The sequence below is a fragment of the Amphibalanus amphitrite genome, unplaced genomic scaffold (assembly GCF_019059575.1).
Source record: "Amphibalanus amphitrite isolate SeventyFive unplaced genomic scaffold, NRLGWU_Aamphi_draft 000844F_arrow, whole genome shotgun sequence".
Classification (NCBI taxonomy): Eukaryota; Metazoa; Arthropoda; class Thecostraca; order Balanomorpha; family Balanidae; genus Amphibalanus; species Amphibalanus amphitrite.
Genome location: NW_024882338.1, coordinates 271,806 through 289,520, shown reverse-complemented (window position 1 = coordinate 289,520; position 17,715 = coordinate 271,806). Strand labels below are relative to the sequence as shown.

General features: G+C 44.1%; 3 protein-coding genes across 11 annotated transcripts; 1 reads left to right on the top strand and 2 right to left on the bottom strand.

The window, feature by feature from the left end:
- Positions 1–474: 474 nt before the first annotated feature.
- LOC122367009 lies at positions 475–4,437 on the bottom strand. Of its 7 annotated transcripts, none has more exons than XM_043339751.1 (5): positions 4,349–4,389; positions 4,116–4,117; positions 3,647–3,822; positions 3,315–3,440; positions 475–2,681 (listed from the first exon to the last, which is right to left on the bottom strand). In XM_043339751.1, the coding sequence occupies exons 3-5, from the start codon at positions 3,796–3,798 to the stop codon at positions 2,495–2,497; spliced, it is 465 nt and encodes a 154-aa protein (XP_043195686.1). In that variant the 5' UTR covers positions 3,799–3,822; positions 4,116–4,117; positions 4,349–4,389; the 3' UTR covers positions 475–2,494. The 7 variants fall into 7 exon arrangements, with proteins under 7 accessions (XP_043195686.1, XP_043195688.1, XP_043195689.1 ...); XM_043339753.1 differs by having other exon boundaries at positions 4,093–4,117; positions 4,349–4,363; XM_043339754.1 differs by lacking the exon at positions 4,116–4,117 and having other exon boundaries at positions 3,647–3,800; positions 4,349–4,437.
- Positions 4,438–6,837: 2,400 nt separating this feature from the next.
- On the bottom strand, positions 6,838–16,121 carry LOC122367008 (J domain-containing protein-like). 3 transcript variants are annotated; one of them, XM_043339746.1, is made up of 5 exons: positions 16,073–16,121; positions 10,146–10,249; positions 9,837–9,938; positions 8,208–8,324; positions 6,838–7,858 (listed from the first exon to the last, which is right to left on the bottom strand). In XM_043339746.1, exons 2-5 carry the CDS (start codon positions 10,218–10,220, stop codon positions 7,628–7,630), a joined length of 525 nt encoding a protein of 174 aa, XP_043195681.1. In that variant the 5' UTR covers positions 10,221–10,249; positions 16,073–16,121; the 3' UTR covers positions 6,838–7,627. The 3 variants fall into 3 exon arrangements, with proteins under 3 accessions (XP_043195681.1, XP_043195680.1, XP_043195679.1); XM_043339745.1 differs by lacking the exon at positions 16,073–16,121 and adding an exon at positions 10,473–10,489; XM_043339744.1 differs by lacking the exon at positions 16,073–16,121 and adding an exon at positions 10,473–10,483 and having other exon boundaries at positions 10,146–10,264.
- Positions 16,122–16,293: 172 nt separating this feature from the next.
- LOC122367007 (succinate dehydrogenase cytochrome b560 subunit, mitochondrial-like) lies at positions 16,294–17,442 on the top strand. Its single transcript, XM_043339743.1, has one exon. The coding sequence runs from the start codon at positions 16,569–16,571 to the stop codon at positions 17,082–17,084; it is 516 nt and encodes a 171-aa protein (XP_043195678.1). The 5' UTR covers positions 16,294–16,568; the 3' UTR covers positions 17,085–17,442.
- Positions 17,443–17,715: the final 273 nt, after the last annotated feature.

Below are 17,715 nucleotides of genomic sequence, written 5' to 3'. Positions count from 1 at the left end.
TATTGGTGTGAACGCGGCTTTAGATGCATATCATTTCGCTGTGACGCCGACACAGGGTCTCGTTGTAGACTGTATTGCCTGTAAAGCTCGCTTTACACTGCACTTGTTTTGCCGTTTTCGCGGTGTGATGTACCCGGTAGGTGCCCGATGTGATTTAATGTGATAGATATTCGCCCGGTGTGGACTGAGTTTGTCAGTCGACGGCAGTGTTGTGGAGTGGAGTGAAGTGGAAAAGGGTGGAATGTTGTTCACCTGAACAGAAGTGAGAGTAGCAATATACTGAAAATAGCGTGTAATGGAGTTTTCTCGTGACGATGCGAAGAAAAGTTCAGTTGTCGTTTAGAGATAAAAGAAATCAAGCGACAAGTGCGTTACCCAAACATGACTCGGGAATCACAAAGCACTTCATGGAGCCTTCTGTAGTTATTCAAGCGAGAATCGATAAAACAACTATCTAGCCATAAGGCCATCACAAATGTATCTGAGCGACTGTATTAGTACGAAATAACACTTACATACAGTCGACTCCTTATTTACACAAGCTTTGTACAAACCAACCACGGCGGATCTGGCGACATTAAGCACGTAAGTACAAATGTCGCAAGGGATGTTGGATCCATCAGACATTCACAAAAACAATCCCTCGAATATCCTCAACTTGTTGCTGAAATTCGGTATCATGACTAAAGCCCGGTTCTGACTGCCGAAATCGATCGGAGCGGATGAAGCGTATGGTGATCGTATGGTGAGCGTGGCTGGCGGAAAAAGATAAAAATCTCTAGGCCCGATACGATCTGGTAACTGCTAGATCGTATCGTGCGAATCGTGCGTATCGTGTGGGAGTCTGCGTCCGCCATTACTGCCGGCGGTGATAGATAAGAACGAAATAAATACTTTTTACGCTTGAAGAGACGTTAAATGTAGTTTAAAACATCTCTCTAATTCAATAATTTAGTTTGAGTAGTCGGCTCTGACTATTCCGTGAAGTTAATCAACATTTCGGCTTGATTGGAGCAGCATGGCGGCGGAAACCATTCTCGGCCGTGGAAGGTACGCAATTTTGAAAATGCGTGGAAAAATAGAAAATCATGTCAAATTGTCCTGGAAAGTAGCCTACAACCTAAAAGTGAGTATTGTGAATGCTGTGCATCGGTTTTCTTGAAAATCGGTTCGTTGAAATTGACAGAAATTCATTGGTAAGATATCTATGTACCATCTCCAGTGCTCCAGTGTCGCCGGTAAATCGCCGGTCACCACGAGGCTTGCCGGCTCGGCAGAGCGCAGGCGCACAGATGACGTCATCTGAGGGAAGCGTGTTGATTGGCCGCCATGAACGGGACGAGATCTATAAAGAGGGAAATTAATACTTTTCAGACTTAAAAAGAGGTTAAATGTAGTTAAAACATTTCTGAATTTAAGTATCAAATTAACATTATCGGGTAAGGCTTTTTCGTGCAATAAAATTAATACTTTGATGTAATTGACGCACCTAAACGAATCAATGATTTTTCGTATGGTATCTTCTAAGTGGAAGTACCTACTTTGATTATAAGTATGTCAATCAAGCTTATTTATTTATAGTCACCGTGATTTACTAATAAGATAAGTTATATCAAATATTTTAGCGCAAACCTTCCACAAGACAGCAGCAAGAAAAGCTGCAGCACAGCGAGTTCCCCACACGATGTCAACTGTACGATACGATCAAGACAAAAGATAAACTCAATCCATCTTTCGACGGAACGCACTACGACGTACGATCTGCCGCTACCGAACGACGCGCACAGTAACGTTTTTTCCCGGTTCTCACTGCACACATACGATTACCATCGCGGCGATCGGGAAACGGGCGTGCCGATCCCCATCCCATCACCATACGATCACGATACGATCACCATACGATCCACCAAACGATCGAAAAACGGCAGTCAGAACCGGGCTTAAGACGGCGAACTTTTCATACACGCATCGGCACACATCAAAGTTAATTAAATAGCTGTAATGCCGCTTGGATACTTCGGTTAGGTTTCGCACTGACAGCACACCCAGTAGTCAGTACGCTCATGAGACCTCCACATTCTGCGGTGTTTAAAACCAAATTATCCGCAGTTATATAATAGGACGGCCAGTTTATAGGTTACTTAAACCAAACTCATGAAGGAAACGGGAATAACAACGAAAATTGACGATTCCGAACATACTATTGAGCAGTTTAGGCATCACACCGAAAAAGGGCCCATATGTTCAGTTCACTCGTACTGGCTTTTGCAAAACAACACAATGTATCGCTTAGCTCCTGGCTTGCCAGGTTCGTATGACATTCATAATCGGCATCGTAAAATGAAAGCAATCGAGCCAGCACAGCTATTCTCTTCACCGTTTCCTCCACACTGACTGCAATAGCTTACACCAAACGCAGCTATAAACCGTCCAGCGCCACAGTTTCCAATACCGACCACAGATGTCGCTAGTGTAGCACCGCCAGATGGCAGCACTACTCATTGTCGTGCAGCACAGCCTGCCGGTCCAGGAGATCCACGTAGCTCTTGCCCACGAACAGGAGTCCGGTGGCAGTGGTCATGCCGACAATGGCGCGGAAAGTGGCGCACTCGGGCGTGGCCTGGCGCAGGATGGCGAACAGCAGTACCGAGCCCATGTTGAACACCAGGGAACCGAACAAGCTGCGCCGGGCACCATCGTCATCGATGAGTCAGGTCAACTACGTTGGATGGAAGCAACTTCTAGATCGAACTTTCAGCCAACGGCTTCTATATTACTGAAAAACTAAGTTGTTGAATGATGAGTTATTGTAATCAACCACCAATGATTTGTGGCTCACTAAATTGATAAGTTTAAGTCCTATGCCCTAAATATGCCCTATCATTAAAGTAGTTTGGAGGCATTAGAATGATCATCAAAAAGCGTGGGCTACAATTCATCATTATAATTCATATGTATTTGAAATATATTTCATTAGAAAATCTTCAAAGTATCCAAGAATGAACTGCTTGGAATTAAACTGCAATCTATGATAATTTGGTAACGCAAAACCAATTCAAAACAAATTATAATAAAAAATGAAAAAAGGAGGCTGCTACTACATCATCTACTGCAACATTCCTGTTCACAGTAAGAAACATGCCTAAAACCAGACAGCTGCAAGAGAGCTGATATCAATGATCGTTCAAGCAAGCCATGATACAACTGATGTTACTTTATATTCAGGATCTACCAGTTACCACTACAGAGCAAAGCATCCTGCCAAGGGTTTCATGAACTAGCAGCATGCACTACCAGAGCCGCTCAGACCTTACCTGAAGGTAAGTCTCTTGCAGATGTGCTGGTGCCTCAGATGGCGGCTGCCGTACAGGTAGAGCGCCAGACCCACGTTGGCGTGCAGGAGGGCCACGTTTGAGGCAGGAATGGAGCGCGGCAGCAGCCTGGGGGCCAAATGCGACAGTGAAATAAAATGACAAAAGGTTTAGCGATAACATTTCATGATTTCTGACTCTGCTTTTTCTCTGCATTGCACAGAAGATGTTGTTAGACTTCATAAACTCCCCACTACATCCAGCCCAGACAACCAGCCTTCGATCTGGAAAAATAAATAAACAACATGAGCACATCTACCTTTATATCAACTTACGGCCAAGAGCTCAGGATGGCTGGATGCATCACATGTCCAGCAAAAGCGACATAGCATGTCGCCCCTTTCATTGGATAATAGAAATACAAAATGTTTTCCTTGGTGATACGACGTAGCCTCATCTTCACCAGAGCATCATTCAGCTTCTCCATGACTACAGGTATTTGAACGTTGAGCTGAGCATTGTTAATAAGATTATTAGAAGGATGAATAACCTGTTGCTCATTTCTATCAGAAATAGAAAAAATAAACCAATATATATTCGGGCGTGGCCCTTCTTCAGTGGTACAAGATCACAATAAAACCAACTTTTCAACTTTTTTTTCCAACCAACAAATCAACTTTTTTTTTAGTGTGATCTTGTACCACTGAAGAAGGGCCACGCCCGAATATATATTGGTTTATTTTTTCTATTTCTGATAGAAATGAGCAACAGGTTATTCATCCTTCTAATATTCTCCATGACTACTCCTGAAAGAAAACAGGAAACTCTTATAGCTTGAGCTGATGTACCTAGATACACAATGAGTTGGAATGATTAAATGGAAATATTTGACGCCACAAAAATGAAATATCATTATTGACCATCATTCACAAGGCGATGGTGGCTCAACCGGCAAAAAATTAACTTCAATAGTAGCGAACCACGTGACCAAATCAAAATCAGCATATTGGGTTAATTGTTTGGCATAACCAACGTACCTCAAACTTGAATAACGCCGAAATAAGTCCTTGAATTGTTATGAAACAATGCAATGCAACTTGCAATACAATCGCTGCAGCATCGCTGCAAATCATATTTGTCTCAAACACGCCAGATATGTAACAAGACAAAAAGCTTTCTGCCTCTAAATTTTGTTGTGTGGACTCTGCGTCAAATTGTTGCCTAGTTCCGATCAAAAAGGTTTGTTTGTATAGACTTGGAGACATTTCCAGCAGCAACAAACATGAATAATGATCTAGTAAAAAGGTTTTGTACCTTAATAGAAATGATTTTTTTTCACAGGAACAAATATAATGGACGCGTACCTAAATTTAGTATAACCCATTGCTGTTCAGCAGCCCACTACTTAGTGTTCTGTAATGTGTTCTCGCCATACCATGACCAAGACCGTGGCACCTGATATGTGATTAGCTCTGGGCCACTAGCTCTTTTTTCCATTACGCATCAACTTATAAAACTGTTATCAGTTATTACGGCATCACTGGCTTCTGCTGCAAAAGTATGATTGAATAAATCGTTTTCCAGTGGCTAGCTATCGTGATCCATATTACTAGTAGGGGAGAGTGGGGAAAGATGCCCAGGGTTTTACTATGTCATATATTATTCGAAAATGACAATCGAAAAGCAAAAACTTGGAGTTTCAACGGAAGCCAACATCATTTTTCTCCAAAAATATCACACTTTCGTGCCTGAAATATGATAACTTTTTTTGCTATTAAGCAATTTCCTGAAGAAGTGAAAGGGGGCATCTTACCCCACAGGGTGGGAAAGACGCCCCCTGGCGTTGGCCGTTGGGAAAGATGCCCCCTGCACTATAAGTGACATAAATGGGCACGTGAATCGCTTGAGCGAATCAGTAGTCCCTTCGAGCCTGCAGTAGACACCAAACGTCATCGTAAGGGCCCTCAAAAGTAGTCGTAAGGGGCTTCAGAGGTCATCGTTAGGGCCATCATAGTCCAGCGCGGCCAAACAAGCCTCCGTGGTGGCGTTCGGAGACCGCTGTGGGGCCCTTATAGGTCTTCATGATGCTTAAGGGCCCTCGAGCCCATCGTGGGGACCTCATATGCCAGCGCGGCCCGTGGAGCCAACGTGGGAGCCCTCAAAGGATGTCGTGAGGGGCCCTGAAGCCAATAATGGGGCCCACAGAGGCCGTCGTAAGGGCTCTCAGAGTCAGATGCCGCCCAAAAAGTCGCTGTGTGGGCCGAGAGGCCGGCATGGGGAGCACCCTACTGTAGGTACTGGGCTCTCAATAGTCCCAGATCGGCTATTGTCTCTCATCACAAGTGTGTAATAAATGATTTGACGGGCTGCCTGAAGGACAGCCTACGGATTTAGGGGGGCGTCTTTCCCCATCAGGACAGGCAGGCGCGGATACAAGGGGGGGGCCATGGGGGCCATGGCCCCCCCCCTTGGCCGATTTTTTTCAAAAATAAAATAAAAAGTTAAAAAGTTAAAAAGCTGAAAAGGGGGCCTCCTGAAAATAAAGTGGCCGAAATCCGATGAGTTTTTTTTTTAACCTACCCACTTAGTTATTTCTTAGAAGACTAGCTGAGAAGACTTCTTTGTTAGAAGATTGGTAAAGCTTTTCATAACTTGGAGGTCTCTTATACTCACAGAGATGACCACTTTTACAGGGCCTCCTAACCTGCACAGAGGGCCTCCAAGCCTGCACAGATGTTGAGATGTTGCCTGAACAGCTAGATAAGCTTAATAGACGCAGTTTTTTTTTGGGGGGGGGGCCAACAAGTGGGAAGATGGGGCCTCCAACAGGTGGGATTATGGGGGGGCCTCCTGGTTTCTAATGGCCCCTCCCTTGGAGATTTTCTGGATCCGCCCCTGAGGACAGGGAGCATCTTACCCCAAGGTACCGAAGTTACATTAAATCAGTACAATTTGTTAGCCATAAAACTACACCCTGAAACAAACTGTTTGGGACACAGTACACGCATGTTAATGTATCACGGCTATAGCAAGGGATGCAAAATTATCTACCTTCTTTGATATTTACAATGTTTTGACACCAAAATATTTTTTGAAAGCAGCAAATAAAAAACATGCAATCACCAGCCAGCCGTTGCCCAACTGAGCTTCGCAAATTTTTGTGCAGTTAACAAGGCAGGCTTCCGCTTTACGCTAAGAACATCAATTTCCCGGTTTGATTCTTTGTTTCGCCGCTAGAGGGGGTGGGGCGTCTTTCCCACCCTGGGCATCTTACCCCACTCTCCCCTTCCTAAGGCTATATCAATATCACTCTGGTCTTCTGCTGTATTCTGCCGGTTCAGCTTCGTCGATATATTCTATAAGCTATGATTTGAGAGAAGTTTTCCCAGTTACTTCAGTGATTCTATCATCTTAGCTTCCTTCCATTTCGTTGGATGCCCAAATTTGACAGGATCCGCCGGCGCTTACGCATTTTGAAGACGGTTGGTGGTAAAAACCAGTAAAATGTAAGACGAGTCATGACTTCGAACACGATTAATCACTTATATTAACAACGGATAGCACAAATTACACACGTAAGTAGACATAACTATCTATGATGCTCAGATTCCTTCACAAAAACTCGCAGCATATCACCGCGTACCAACAGCGAGAAATACGCAGTCATCGGCACAAGACCTTGGTCCCATTGGTTACAACATGGCACGACATTCATAAGATACTCTAATATCGTAACGTAACAGCCAGCTGGCCACATACACCGAGCATAGCGAAAAATACGCAATCTTCCATACACAATCTTGGTCCCATTGGTTACATGGCACAACATTCATTAGATACTGTAATCTCGTACCCTAACAGCTAACTGGCCAGTGGCCACACATATAGGTAGGTTTTACCATAAATATCTCGAAACATCACCTTTCCGTAATAAGGCGGAAATTAGTACATTCACAATACGTAGCTGCCTTGAGATTCCCATTGCGCCAACTACTGACGAACAACCAAATATTGCACACATGTTGAAGCATTTAGACAAACAAATGGATGAGTATTATCCCGGCAGTATGCCTCATACTGGAAACAGCACGGATAACGTAATGTTGAGTACGACGCACCCAGGTCAATCCGAAAGGAATGCAAACATCGGCCGCATTGAAAAACGTAATGTCACAACAATGTCATTGGACCATAAAATATAAAAAAATCTTACAAAATATAAAACAAATTGTAGGCGTGAGTGAGAAGTATCGCCTGTTTTGTTCACAAAGACGCTTCTGAGTGGAGCCATGCTAGATACAGAATTTTCCTGACAGTTATATCTCGTAATTCCTGAACTTCCTGACCAGATCACTTCCTTCGGATCTGCGCCACTGTGCCAGGTATGGTCGGTCCGAGCGAATGGACTGGCCCACAGTGTTACCTCCCCTCGGAATGGACTCGTCCGCAGTATGACCTCCCCTCAGAGCTGAAGTGGACTCGTCCGATGACCCGGCGCCCGGAGGCAGCATACGGTCGGCAGTCTTCGGCGTCGCCCAGTGCATTGACTGTGGAAGAAAAACAATAGATGAGATGACAATTGCCGTGGTAAAACGACCGATGTGAAAACCCTGAATTTTAGAATATGTGGCGTACCTTCCGGTTGTACTGATGAAATAAAAGGCGTCTATTAGAGCGTATACGTTCGAAACAGCTTCTTTCCACATATAATAAAATCAAACAGAATATGATCCGATAAGGGGTTCGACTATTGCACGATCTCTGCTTTGCAAACAACTTCATTCATTTTAAGCTAATATTCAGTCTCAGTATCGAGCATGTCACAAGGAGGCTAACAAGAAAAGCATACACTAATACGAGTTAAATACATTAACGACATTAAAATCGATCACTGACCGTTTTCACCGAGTCCCTCATGGCCAGCCACTCCTTGAACGGGATGGTGAGTCCACTGGCGCGCCACTTGTCGTAGGTGGCGCGCCGCTCCTCGTCACACAGGGTCTCCTTGGCAAACTGCCAACAAACACGATACCTATTTTCACTGGGTAGTTACAAATGGTAACTGTTACACAATGGCATTCATTGAATAAGCTCCACGAAACACAAAAAGAATCCTAGATTCAAATAACAACAGAGCCACAAAAGCTTATGAGGTTATTCAAAGCCTAGAAATATTTATGCATCACGCCACCTATACATATTAAGGTTACATAATACATTAAGCAAATAAGACGCGAATGTCGTTTTGATGTTGAACCCATTTCGGAAGTGCAGCGTAGGTAGACGATCAATCAGTAAAATGTCTGTAGGTCATTCATCCCTGATTCGGTTAACAAGAGAACCGAACTCCCGCCGGTGAAAGGCCAAGTTTGAGTCACTCCGTGCCCGAGTTCGAGTCACTCCGGCACTCTCCACTCGATGTATAGTCGACTACAGAATGATGTTCCACTTTTCACAGGCAATTTTTTGCCTGGGGTGGTAGGCTGTGCCGCATCACACGGGCTGAGTTCACAAATTACAGCTTTGCCCCAATGCTCACAATCGACACGCTTAATTGCGTGATAAACGGCACAAGTTAGCGCTCCGGTCAACTGATAGCTTCTGCGGAGTGGATCATCATTCTGTAATCGACTATACATACGAGACTCCTGACGGGATAGTCCCAGTTCGAGTCGCTCCAGCGCTCGATATCAAGTACTCCTGACGGGATAGTCTGCGGTTGATGGGAGCTGGGAGTAGCTCAGTCAGAGAGACGAGCGGCTGGCATCCGGCTAAATAGACACGACAAACGTTGGCTTTCGAATCCTTCCGATGAACTGGGCCCTGTTTCACCGGTGATAGCAGCACGCTACTATCAAATTGCGCGAGCTGACGTAGTGTGATGAGGTCACACTAATGACGTTTCGTGTAATCCGTGAGCTGAGTTTGGAACAGAGTTGCTGTCTCGTTGAATTGCGGTTGATACATTTGTTTGATCGCACAGCCGTGAAGATGTTAGCAGCAATATTTGATGACATCACACAGATTGACGGCGTCATGGTTTGTCGATGTTTCCATGGAAACCCAATTTGACACGTGTGATAGCAGCGTGCTGCTATCACCGGTGAAACAGGGCCCTGGAATCCACGGTCGACAATCTGGAATTTTCCGATAAACAATCCGAAAATTTATCAATTACATAGTAGAGGTCAGGGCCCGATCAAGTGCCCTGCACAGATTGGAGCTTGCTTTGGTTAGTCTGCTGATTTGATGCATTTGAGTCACATATTTTACCTACAACCGCCCAATGAACATTACTTCATGAGCACCTAGTGAATAAGTTGAGAATCACTGACAATGTCAATGCAAAAATCACATATGGCAAATAAATTGCAGGCAATAAAGCAGCCACTGCAACATTTATTTCTTAAACCATCTAGGTCATGCCCTTTAAGTCTAAGCTAAGAATATTATCCAGACAGCCTAATTAACTGTGATGTCAACAGAGCCAATAAAAAGTTATCACATTTAGGGTCCACCAAATACCTGTAACTGCTGAAATCTTTTCTCTGCTGTGGTATCATCAGGGTTCTTGTCTGGATGAAACTGAAGAGCCAGTATTTTGTACTCTGTCTGAATTTGTTCCACCTGGAGAGAGAAGTGGGGGTGACATGGGTCTATTCCACTGGGATAGGTGAATTCTAGTTCAATGTTTTATTCATGTATGACAAAACATGGATGATAAGCAAAACATGCATTAAGTACCATTGTCCCAAAGTGGTTTTGGCATGGCAAACTCATTGAAGTTATCATTATGAAAAACTTCATCACTTATTAGATGCCACCACAACTTACTGTGGAAGATGGATGACAATTCAAAAGATCATATAGGTCCTCTTCTTTTGGTCCAGGCTTCAGAATGGCATCCATGCTGGTTTCTCTCAGCTTCTCAAGAGTGACTGTAAGGACTGAGACTGTCAAATAAGGAACATGTTCATTGCTTTTTAGCCATTAGTGACATGATTCACAGGTCGCAGCACTTTAAACAGTAACACCTTTCATAAAAGATTCTCCTTATTCATTAAATCAGATTAGGCCAAGGGTTAGGCTTACCTATTTTAATTTAATGATACAGCTTTAGGGCTACACAAATAAATGAAAGGTACACCACTCACAACTCACAAGTCTAAGCATAAATGACCCCCCATAATGATTCACTGCAGCTGCAGCACAGCCTGATCAGACATAAGGGCAACCTATCCATTCTGTCACTTCCCCAGACAAGGCTGCTCCTACAGCCTACAACCTACAAACCTACCCTACAACCTACAAACCTACAGCCAATTAGCTCCTTTGGCTACAGCTCCGTTGTTGGAAAACCTTTGTGCATGGCCTTTGTTTAACGACTGCTCTACTAATGCCAGATATGGTGGAGCATTTGGGCATCATGAGAATTGGTATGATGTACAGCCCACCGCTAAAGTAATGTAGGGTTTTACCAATCTCAACGGTTGGCTTTGACTGGCGATTGTTTAATGCGGAGTGATCGAAAAGAAGATGTCAATAGCTAAAGTTGCAGCTGCAAGGGTGACAATACATATAAGCTACATTCAAAGTTTCATTGTAGTCTGGCTAATCGTTCCTAAGCTTTAACCCTATTCCTGGCGGGCTCCGCCGGGACAAGAAACTGGCGGGGGGGGGGGGCCGATTCGGCCCCCCCCCCTGAGATCTCGAGAACGAAGCAAGATAGCGACAAGCGGTAAACGGCATCGGATACGCACGGCCAAGATCTACAAATTTTACTAAGGTCATTTTCAGGTCAGGTCAAAGATGACGTCACAGGGGTCGAAAAAGTCAAAATGGCGGCGCTAGATATGGAGAGTTTTTCTCGAATAACTTTCGAATTAGTCAAGATAGGAACAAACTAAGGGCATCATCGTGATCCTCTCGTCAATCCGCATCGAATGATATATATATGTTGACCTCGAAAGGTCAAGGTCAAAGGTTGACCTCAGGTCACGTGACCTCGAGGTCATATCATGTATATCATTCGATGCGTCTTGACGAGCTGAACACAATGAGACCATCCACGCGTCTGTATCTTGTTCCTGTACGGAGTTATTGGCCAAAAACCTTTGGTGACCTTTGATGACGTCACATGACCTCACAGCTGCCCAACAGCAAAACAGACCTCAAGGTAGTGAAGGTTGATCGTATATGAAGTCATGTATGGTATATGGGGCCATTCCGACCCGTTTTAGTGGTAAAAACCGGGAGTTGATTTTTCCCCCATTGACTTATAATGGGGAGGTCGCGAAATTGACCTGACCTTAGGTCACCGATATCAAAATTCCGAGATATACAAATTGCACATACTGGTACCCTAACTAAACCCTGAAGAGAAGAAATTGATCGGTCAAAAACTCTAGCTCTGGCGTGATTGCAAACTTTTCTGAGGTAGGGTCACCAAACCGCCTCTGGTGACCTGACCTGAGGTCAGATCAACTCAAAATTTTCAGACATGTTGCGTAGAAGCCTTTTAGGAAAAGTCAGAAAATTTGAGCTTCCTAGCTCAACGCGTTTGGGAGAAATAACCAAAAAACCTCAGGGGGGGGGGGGGCTCCTGAGGGATTCCAGGACAAAAAGTCAAAAGACAAAATATCAAAAGACAAAAAGTCAAATGCAAAAAGTCAAAATGGATAAAAGTCAAATGGTTAAAAGTCAAAACGGATAAAAGTCAAAAGACAAAAAGTCAAATGGCAAAAAGTCAAAACGTCCAAAAGTCAAAAATGCAAAAAGTCAAATGGCAAAAAGTCAAAATGGCGAAAAGTCAAAAACGCAAAAAGTCAAAAGCAAAAAGTCAAATGGCGAAAAGTCAAAATGGCAAAAAGTCAAAAACGCAAAAAGTCAAAAGCAAAAAGTCAAATGGCAAAAAGTCAAAATGGCGAAAAGTCAAAAACGACAAAAGTCAAAAGCAAAAAAGTCAAATGGCAAAAAGTCAAAATGGCGAAAAGTCAAAAGCAAAAAGTCAAATGGCAAAAAGTCGAAAAACGCGAAAAGTCAAAAAGTCAAAATGTCCAAAAGTCAAAAATGCAAAAAGTCAAAAAGACAAAAAGTGAAAAAACGGCAAAAAAGTCAAAATGATAAAAATCAAATGGAAAAGTCAAATAATCGGTCCAGCCGTTGTGCGGTTATTGAGGATAATAGTTTTCGGGTGTATGCAAAGTACCCCAAGTTTAGCACGCGCCACGTGCCAAGATCGACACGACAACATGGTGTCCATGCCATACAACTTTTACATCCAAGTGGTATTCAGCAAAGAAGACCGCTTGTCGATGCAGCATGCGGTTCTTGAGTTATAAGGGTTTGAAGAGCGTGATGGGGTCGTGTCGGGTCGGGTGGTGTCGGGCCGGGTCGCGCATACTCAGATTTTTGCCTTAAAGGGACTATCCCACCTTCTAAAATGTTGTTGAAACCAGTTAAATTGTGCCCGACTTTATAGATTGGATGACCAGGAACACGGTTCTGGCATTTATTTTTCATTAAACATCTTAGGTTTCCCATATTCCAAACACAAACTTTCAAATATGTGACGTCACAGCCCAAAATTACCTCCTTCCCCAGGCCACATTACTGTCATAAAGCTGATTCTTTTTACTCTGTAGGCACCACAACAAAGTTCAGACCAAGTTTTAAGCGATTTTTCAACGAACAAACCCATTTAAATCAGAATGACTAAACGAGGTGACGTCACACTAACGGTCGCTCCATGTTGAAGATAGGGCCTTGTACAAGGCCCATTTTCAAATGAAGGGAACGAATTTCTTCAACACCAAGAGGCCGCGGGGGTTGCAACCTAGATAGATAGTGGTTTCTGAACCTCGCCGCAAACTTGGCTATCTCAACTCAAACCCCATGTTAAAGGTGGGATAGTCCCTTTAAACACGAAAGAACTCGCTCGCTCGCTGCGCTCGCTCGCTCGTAATTAACCCTATGGCGTTGCATGGAAAGAAATGAGTTCAAACTGCCTCGAGCCCCTCCAACATTGAGAAAGTTCCAGCGCCAGTGCTCCCACATGTAATAATAACCTGTGAATCATTTTCATTTTATTACTTAATGGATTCGTTCATTAAAATATGGTCATTTCTTTTAACCAAATTTCTATAAACCCAGCGCGTTGGATGCTGGACCAGTCAGCGATGACCGTACAGAGACCAGAGAGCGTGAGTGGACGGAGGGGACCGCGTCCAGTCTATCGGGCACGTTTAAACTTTCAGATAAAACTTTGCCATAGCACTGGAATTGCACGATTGGGCAGTGGTGACCCGGGAACGTTTGAAAAGTTGATGGGGTAGGTTGAAAGTTGAGGGGACAAAAATTGCAACTCAAAATTTTGAAATTATCTCGTCTTTTGTATTTTTTACGTTAAGTCCATTGACGTCATTTAAGCGTTAATCACATGGTATTTTTTTTTTTTTTTTGAGGTTTTGGCTTTTCACCAGGGCCTCCTCTCAGGGGCGACCATTTCCGAAAATTATTGGTAGGGCTCTAATGTAAATTTTTGCCAATTCAAAGTGATTCTTTCCACGCAACACTAGGCATAATGTTAAATTTCCAAAATTATTGGTAGGGCTCGGGCCCTACCATGCCTATTTAACGACACCCATGCCTCCTCTAACATGTTAACTGCGGGAGCTGCAGCCCCCGCAGTCATCCTCCAAACTGCAGTCACTGAGGGGTACCTTGTCATTTTTTAGTCTTAGACGTTTTTGGTAGGGGTTACCTTAGTCATTGCCCGTGATCGGGCCCCCCAGTCAAAACTGCGTAGAGGAGGCACTGCTTTTCACCCTCTTCCATGGGGGAGGGGCTGCCGCCGCCCGGTGCTCCGCGCACCACGGACGCCACGCGAGCGCTGCTGGCGCGGCGGCGCGCACTGCTCGGCCCGCGCGCCGAGTATACGGTGGTGAACCGGCAGTGTCGAGCGGCCATCAGACGTGACCACGCGGCATACTGTGCTGACCAGCTGCGTGAGGCAGGACCGGCGAGGATGTGGACAGTGCTGCGGCCGGCGATCGGGGCGGGGAAGAGTGCCACTGCTGCTGCGCCAGCGTGCACGCCGGAAGCGCTCAACGCGTATTATGTGAGCGTGGGCCGGGGGCCCCACCACTGCAGCCAGCGTCCCTGCCCCGCTGCTGCGGACCCCGGTACCTGTCAGAATCCCTCGCGTACTCACATGTTCCTTACAACTTCAGTGGGTAGGGTACGTTGCGCTGTATAATATTTTTCAAAAGATGAAAAGATCGATGCTTCGACTTTTATCCTTTTGACTTTTTATTTCAGACTTTGACTTCGACTTTTCTATTTTATACTTTTTTCATTTTTTGACTTTGTCTTTTGACTTACCCGTTTTGGCTTTTTGCTTTTGACTTTTTGTCTTTTGACTTTATTCCGTTTTGACTTTTTTGTCTTTTGACTTTTACTCGTTTTGACTTTTTGTCTTTTGACTTTTTTCCGTTTTGACTTTTATCCTTTTGACTTTGTGCATTTTTGACTTTTTGTCTTTTGACTTTTACACGTTTTGACTTTTTGCTCTTGACTTTTTTCCGTTTTGACTTTTATCCTTTTGACTTTTTCATTTTTGACTTTTTGCATTTTTGACTTTTTGTCATTTGACTTTTTGCATTTTTGACTTTTGCACATTTTGACTTTTTGCTTTTGACTTTTTGTCTTTTGACTTTTATCCGTTTTGACTTTTATCTTTTTGACTTTTATCCCGTTTGACTTTTTGCATTTGACTTTTTGTCTTTTGACTATTTGTCTTTTGACTTTATTCCTTTTGACTTTTTGTCCGGTTACCCTCCTGAGGCCCCCCCCCCCCGCCAGGAATAGGGTTTAGGTTTAGGTTTAATCGGATGGGCTGATGTAGACTGGGTGTCTATTCGGTGCCCACGTCAGGTATAAGGTAGGTATACTGGACTGATTGGATCTAGGGTATAGCCGTTTGCGCCATGAATTGGTCAAGCCGGTTCTTGAAAGTGTTAGTGCTGTTTGCCAGTACAACATCTTCTGGTAGTTTGTTCCAGTCATGGATTATACGATTTGAGAAGAACTTTGCTCTTGTAACAGTTTTCGATCTTTTGACTTTCAGCTTCTTGCTGTGGCCTCTTGTTTGGCAGTCATTGTTCATGGTGAAGAATTGCATTGGGTTTACATTGATGTGTCCTGAAAGCAGCTTGAATGTCTCTATAAAGTCTCCTCGCCTCACTCTATCTTCGACACTTGGCAAATCCAGTCTTCTCAGTCTCTCCTTGTAGGTCAAGTTCTTCAGTCCCTGTACTAGCTTGGTAGCTCTTCGCTGTACCTTCTCCAATGCCCTGAAGTCTTGTACCATATGCGGACCGACTGCCTGAATACAGTGTTCTAGGTGAGGACGTATATATATAGTGTACAAAGTTTTGAAGTTTGTTGTAGTCAGGGTGTCAAAGGTCATTTTAAGAAGGGTTAAAAGCAGAACATACCCATGACTGAAACCCCACATTACTTCTGCTGTGGACTGTACCTCTTAGTTTTATATTTAATACACAAATTCATTGCAAACACAACAAAAAACATTTCAATCGAATCAACGTCAAATCCATGACTAAAAAATTTGTTGTTCATTATCACACATGGCGGACCAGTCTATCCTGATGAATTTACACTCCTTGCAATCACAGTGCACATAAATATTTCCACAGTGTATATAAATATTCAATATTACTAATTTCTGCAACACCTCCTACCTTGACCTCCCAAAATAACAATCTTTCATTTACATCTGCTAAAATAGACGTTCCAATGTACCAGCCTAGTGTTCAGTCTTATGGGCTAAAAATTATACGCGCGTTCGGCAGCGAATCACCGAGGCACACAGCGAAATTGACGAATCAAAACGGAGATTTCGGTCCGCGAGCAGTTAAAAATGCTTAAATAGAACATGAAGGCGAAAAATCAGCTGAGTGGAAATATTGCGGCAGTAACTGGCGCACATGTAGCTGTGCGGCGAAACTGGACCGAGCTGCTGCACGGGCAATAATTGGTCCAAAATTGGTCCTAGTTACATTTATATCTTTTGTATTGATATAATCTGGGGCCAGAACACTCACTGGTTAAAAATCAGCAAAATTGTTGGGCATTTGATTGAAAGTCAAGAGTGCAAGGTCGTGGACTGTCGCATCGTCCAGAGACAGAGAGGAGGAGAGCTTCAAGTAAGTTCATCAGCATCACCTTAGCCCCAGAATGGCTCTCTGTCTGCGCCTTGCATCCCGCTCAGTTGCAGCCAATTGTAGCAGCAGGATTCTTCAAAAGAGCCTGCTGACGACAAGCAGCAGATCATGGGCGATCCAGCAGTACTCTGCCGAAGAGTGGGAGAGGAAGAACGAGAAGATGGGCCGGCCGCTGTCGCCCCACCTCACCATCTACAAGTTCCAGCTGACCTCCATGCTGTCCATCACCCACCGCGCCACTGGAATGGGCCTCCACTTCGGCCTGCTCTGCTTTGCCGGAGTCATGGTGCTCCTGCCCAACAGCTACCCGTACTACCTGACGCTCCTTGCTGGCTCGGGTGGCGGCAAGGCACTGCTGGTGGCCTCAAAGTTCATCATCAGCTGGCCCTTCTTCTTCCACACCTTCAACGGCATCAGGCACCTGGTGTGGGATATGGGCAAGGGCTTCTCCATCAAGACCCTGTACAAGTCGGGATACGCCGTCGTAGGCCTGTCCATTCTTGCAGCCCTCGTGGCTGCCGTCGTGTAAATGTCTGGCAGTTTAGAAGGTGAGCTGCCCTGAATGTATATATGCTGTTCAAAGTGTTTGATGTCTGGAGAAGCGGGTGTTGGAATTGGTTTATGATGATAGCTTTCAAAGCTTTTGTGGCCATGTGAATGTTAAGTGGCAGATCTTTCACCCAGACTAGCTTGGCTTTAAAATGTCTATGCTTTTTATATCTACCTACATCAAAGCTTTATCCCTGTCAATTTTGCTGGTCCACTATTTCTCAATTATATTAGGGAAATTTTCCCTTCTGCATTTCAAGCAAAATCTTGTGACTTACTTTCTGAAGAATAATGGTTTGCTAGCTTGTGATGATGATAAATAAATGTGGAAAGAATGATGTCATTGCATATTTGTTGGTCATTACTAGCACTTTGTATCGCTTAGGTAGTTTCTTCAGCACATATATTTCCCAAATAAGGCCATTAGAGATGTGACATATCGACACTTTTTTTTTAACCACACATTTGTTCTCCCGTGAAGTTCAGACAAGTTGTTTAGAAACCTTCAAAAAAGGTACAGTCACTCGATTTTTCTCAAGTTTGTCTGTCTTGGCAGATCAAGCAATGCCAGAGCAAGCTTACGAACACACAAATTTGATCAGGATCGGACG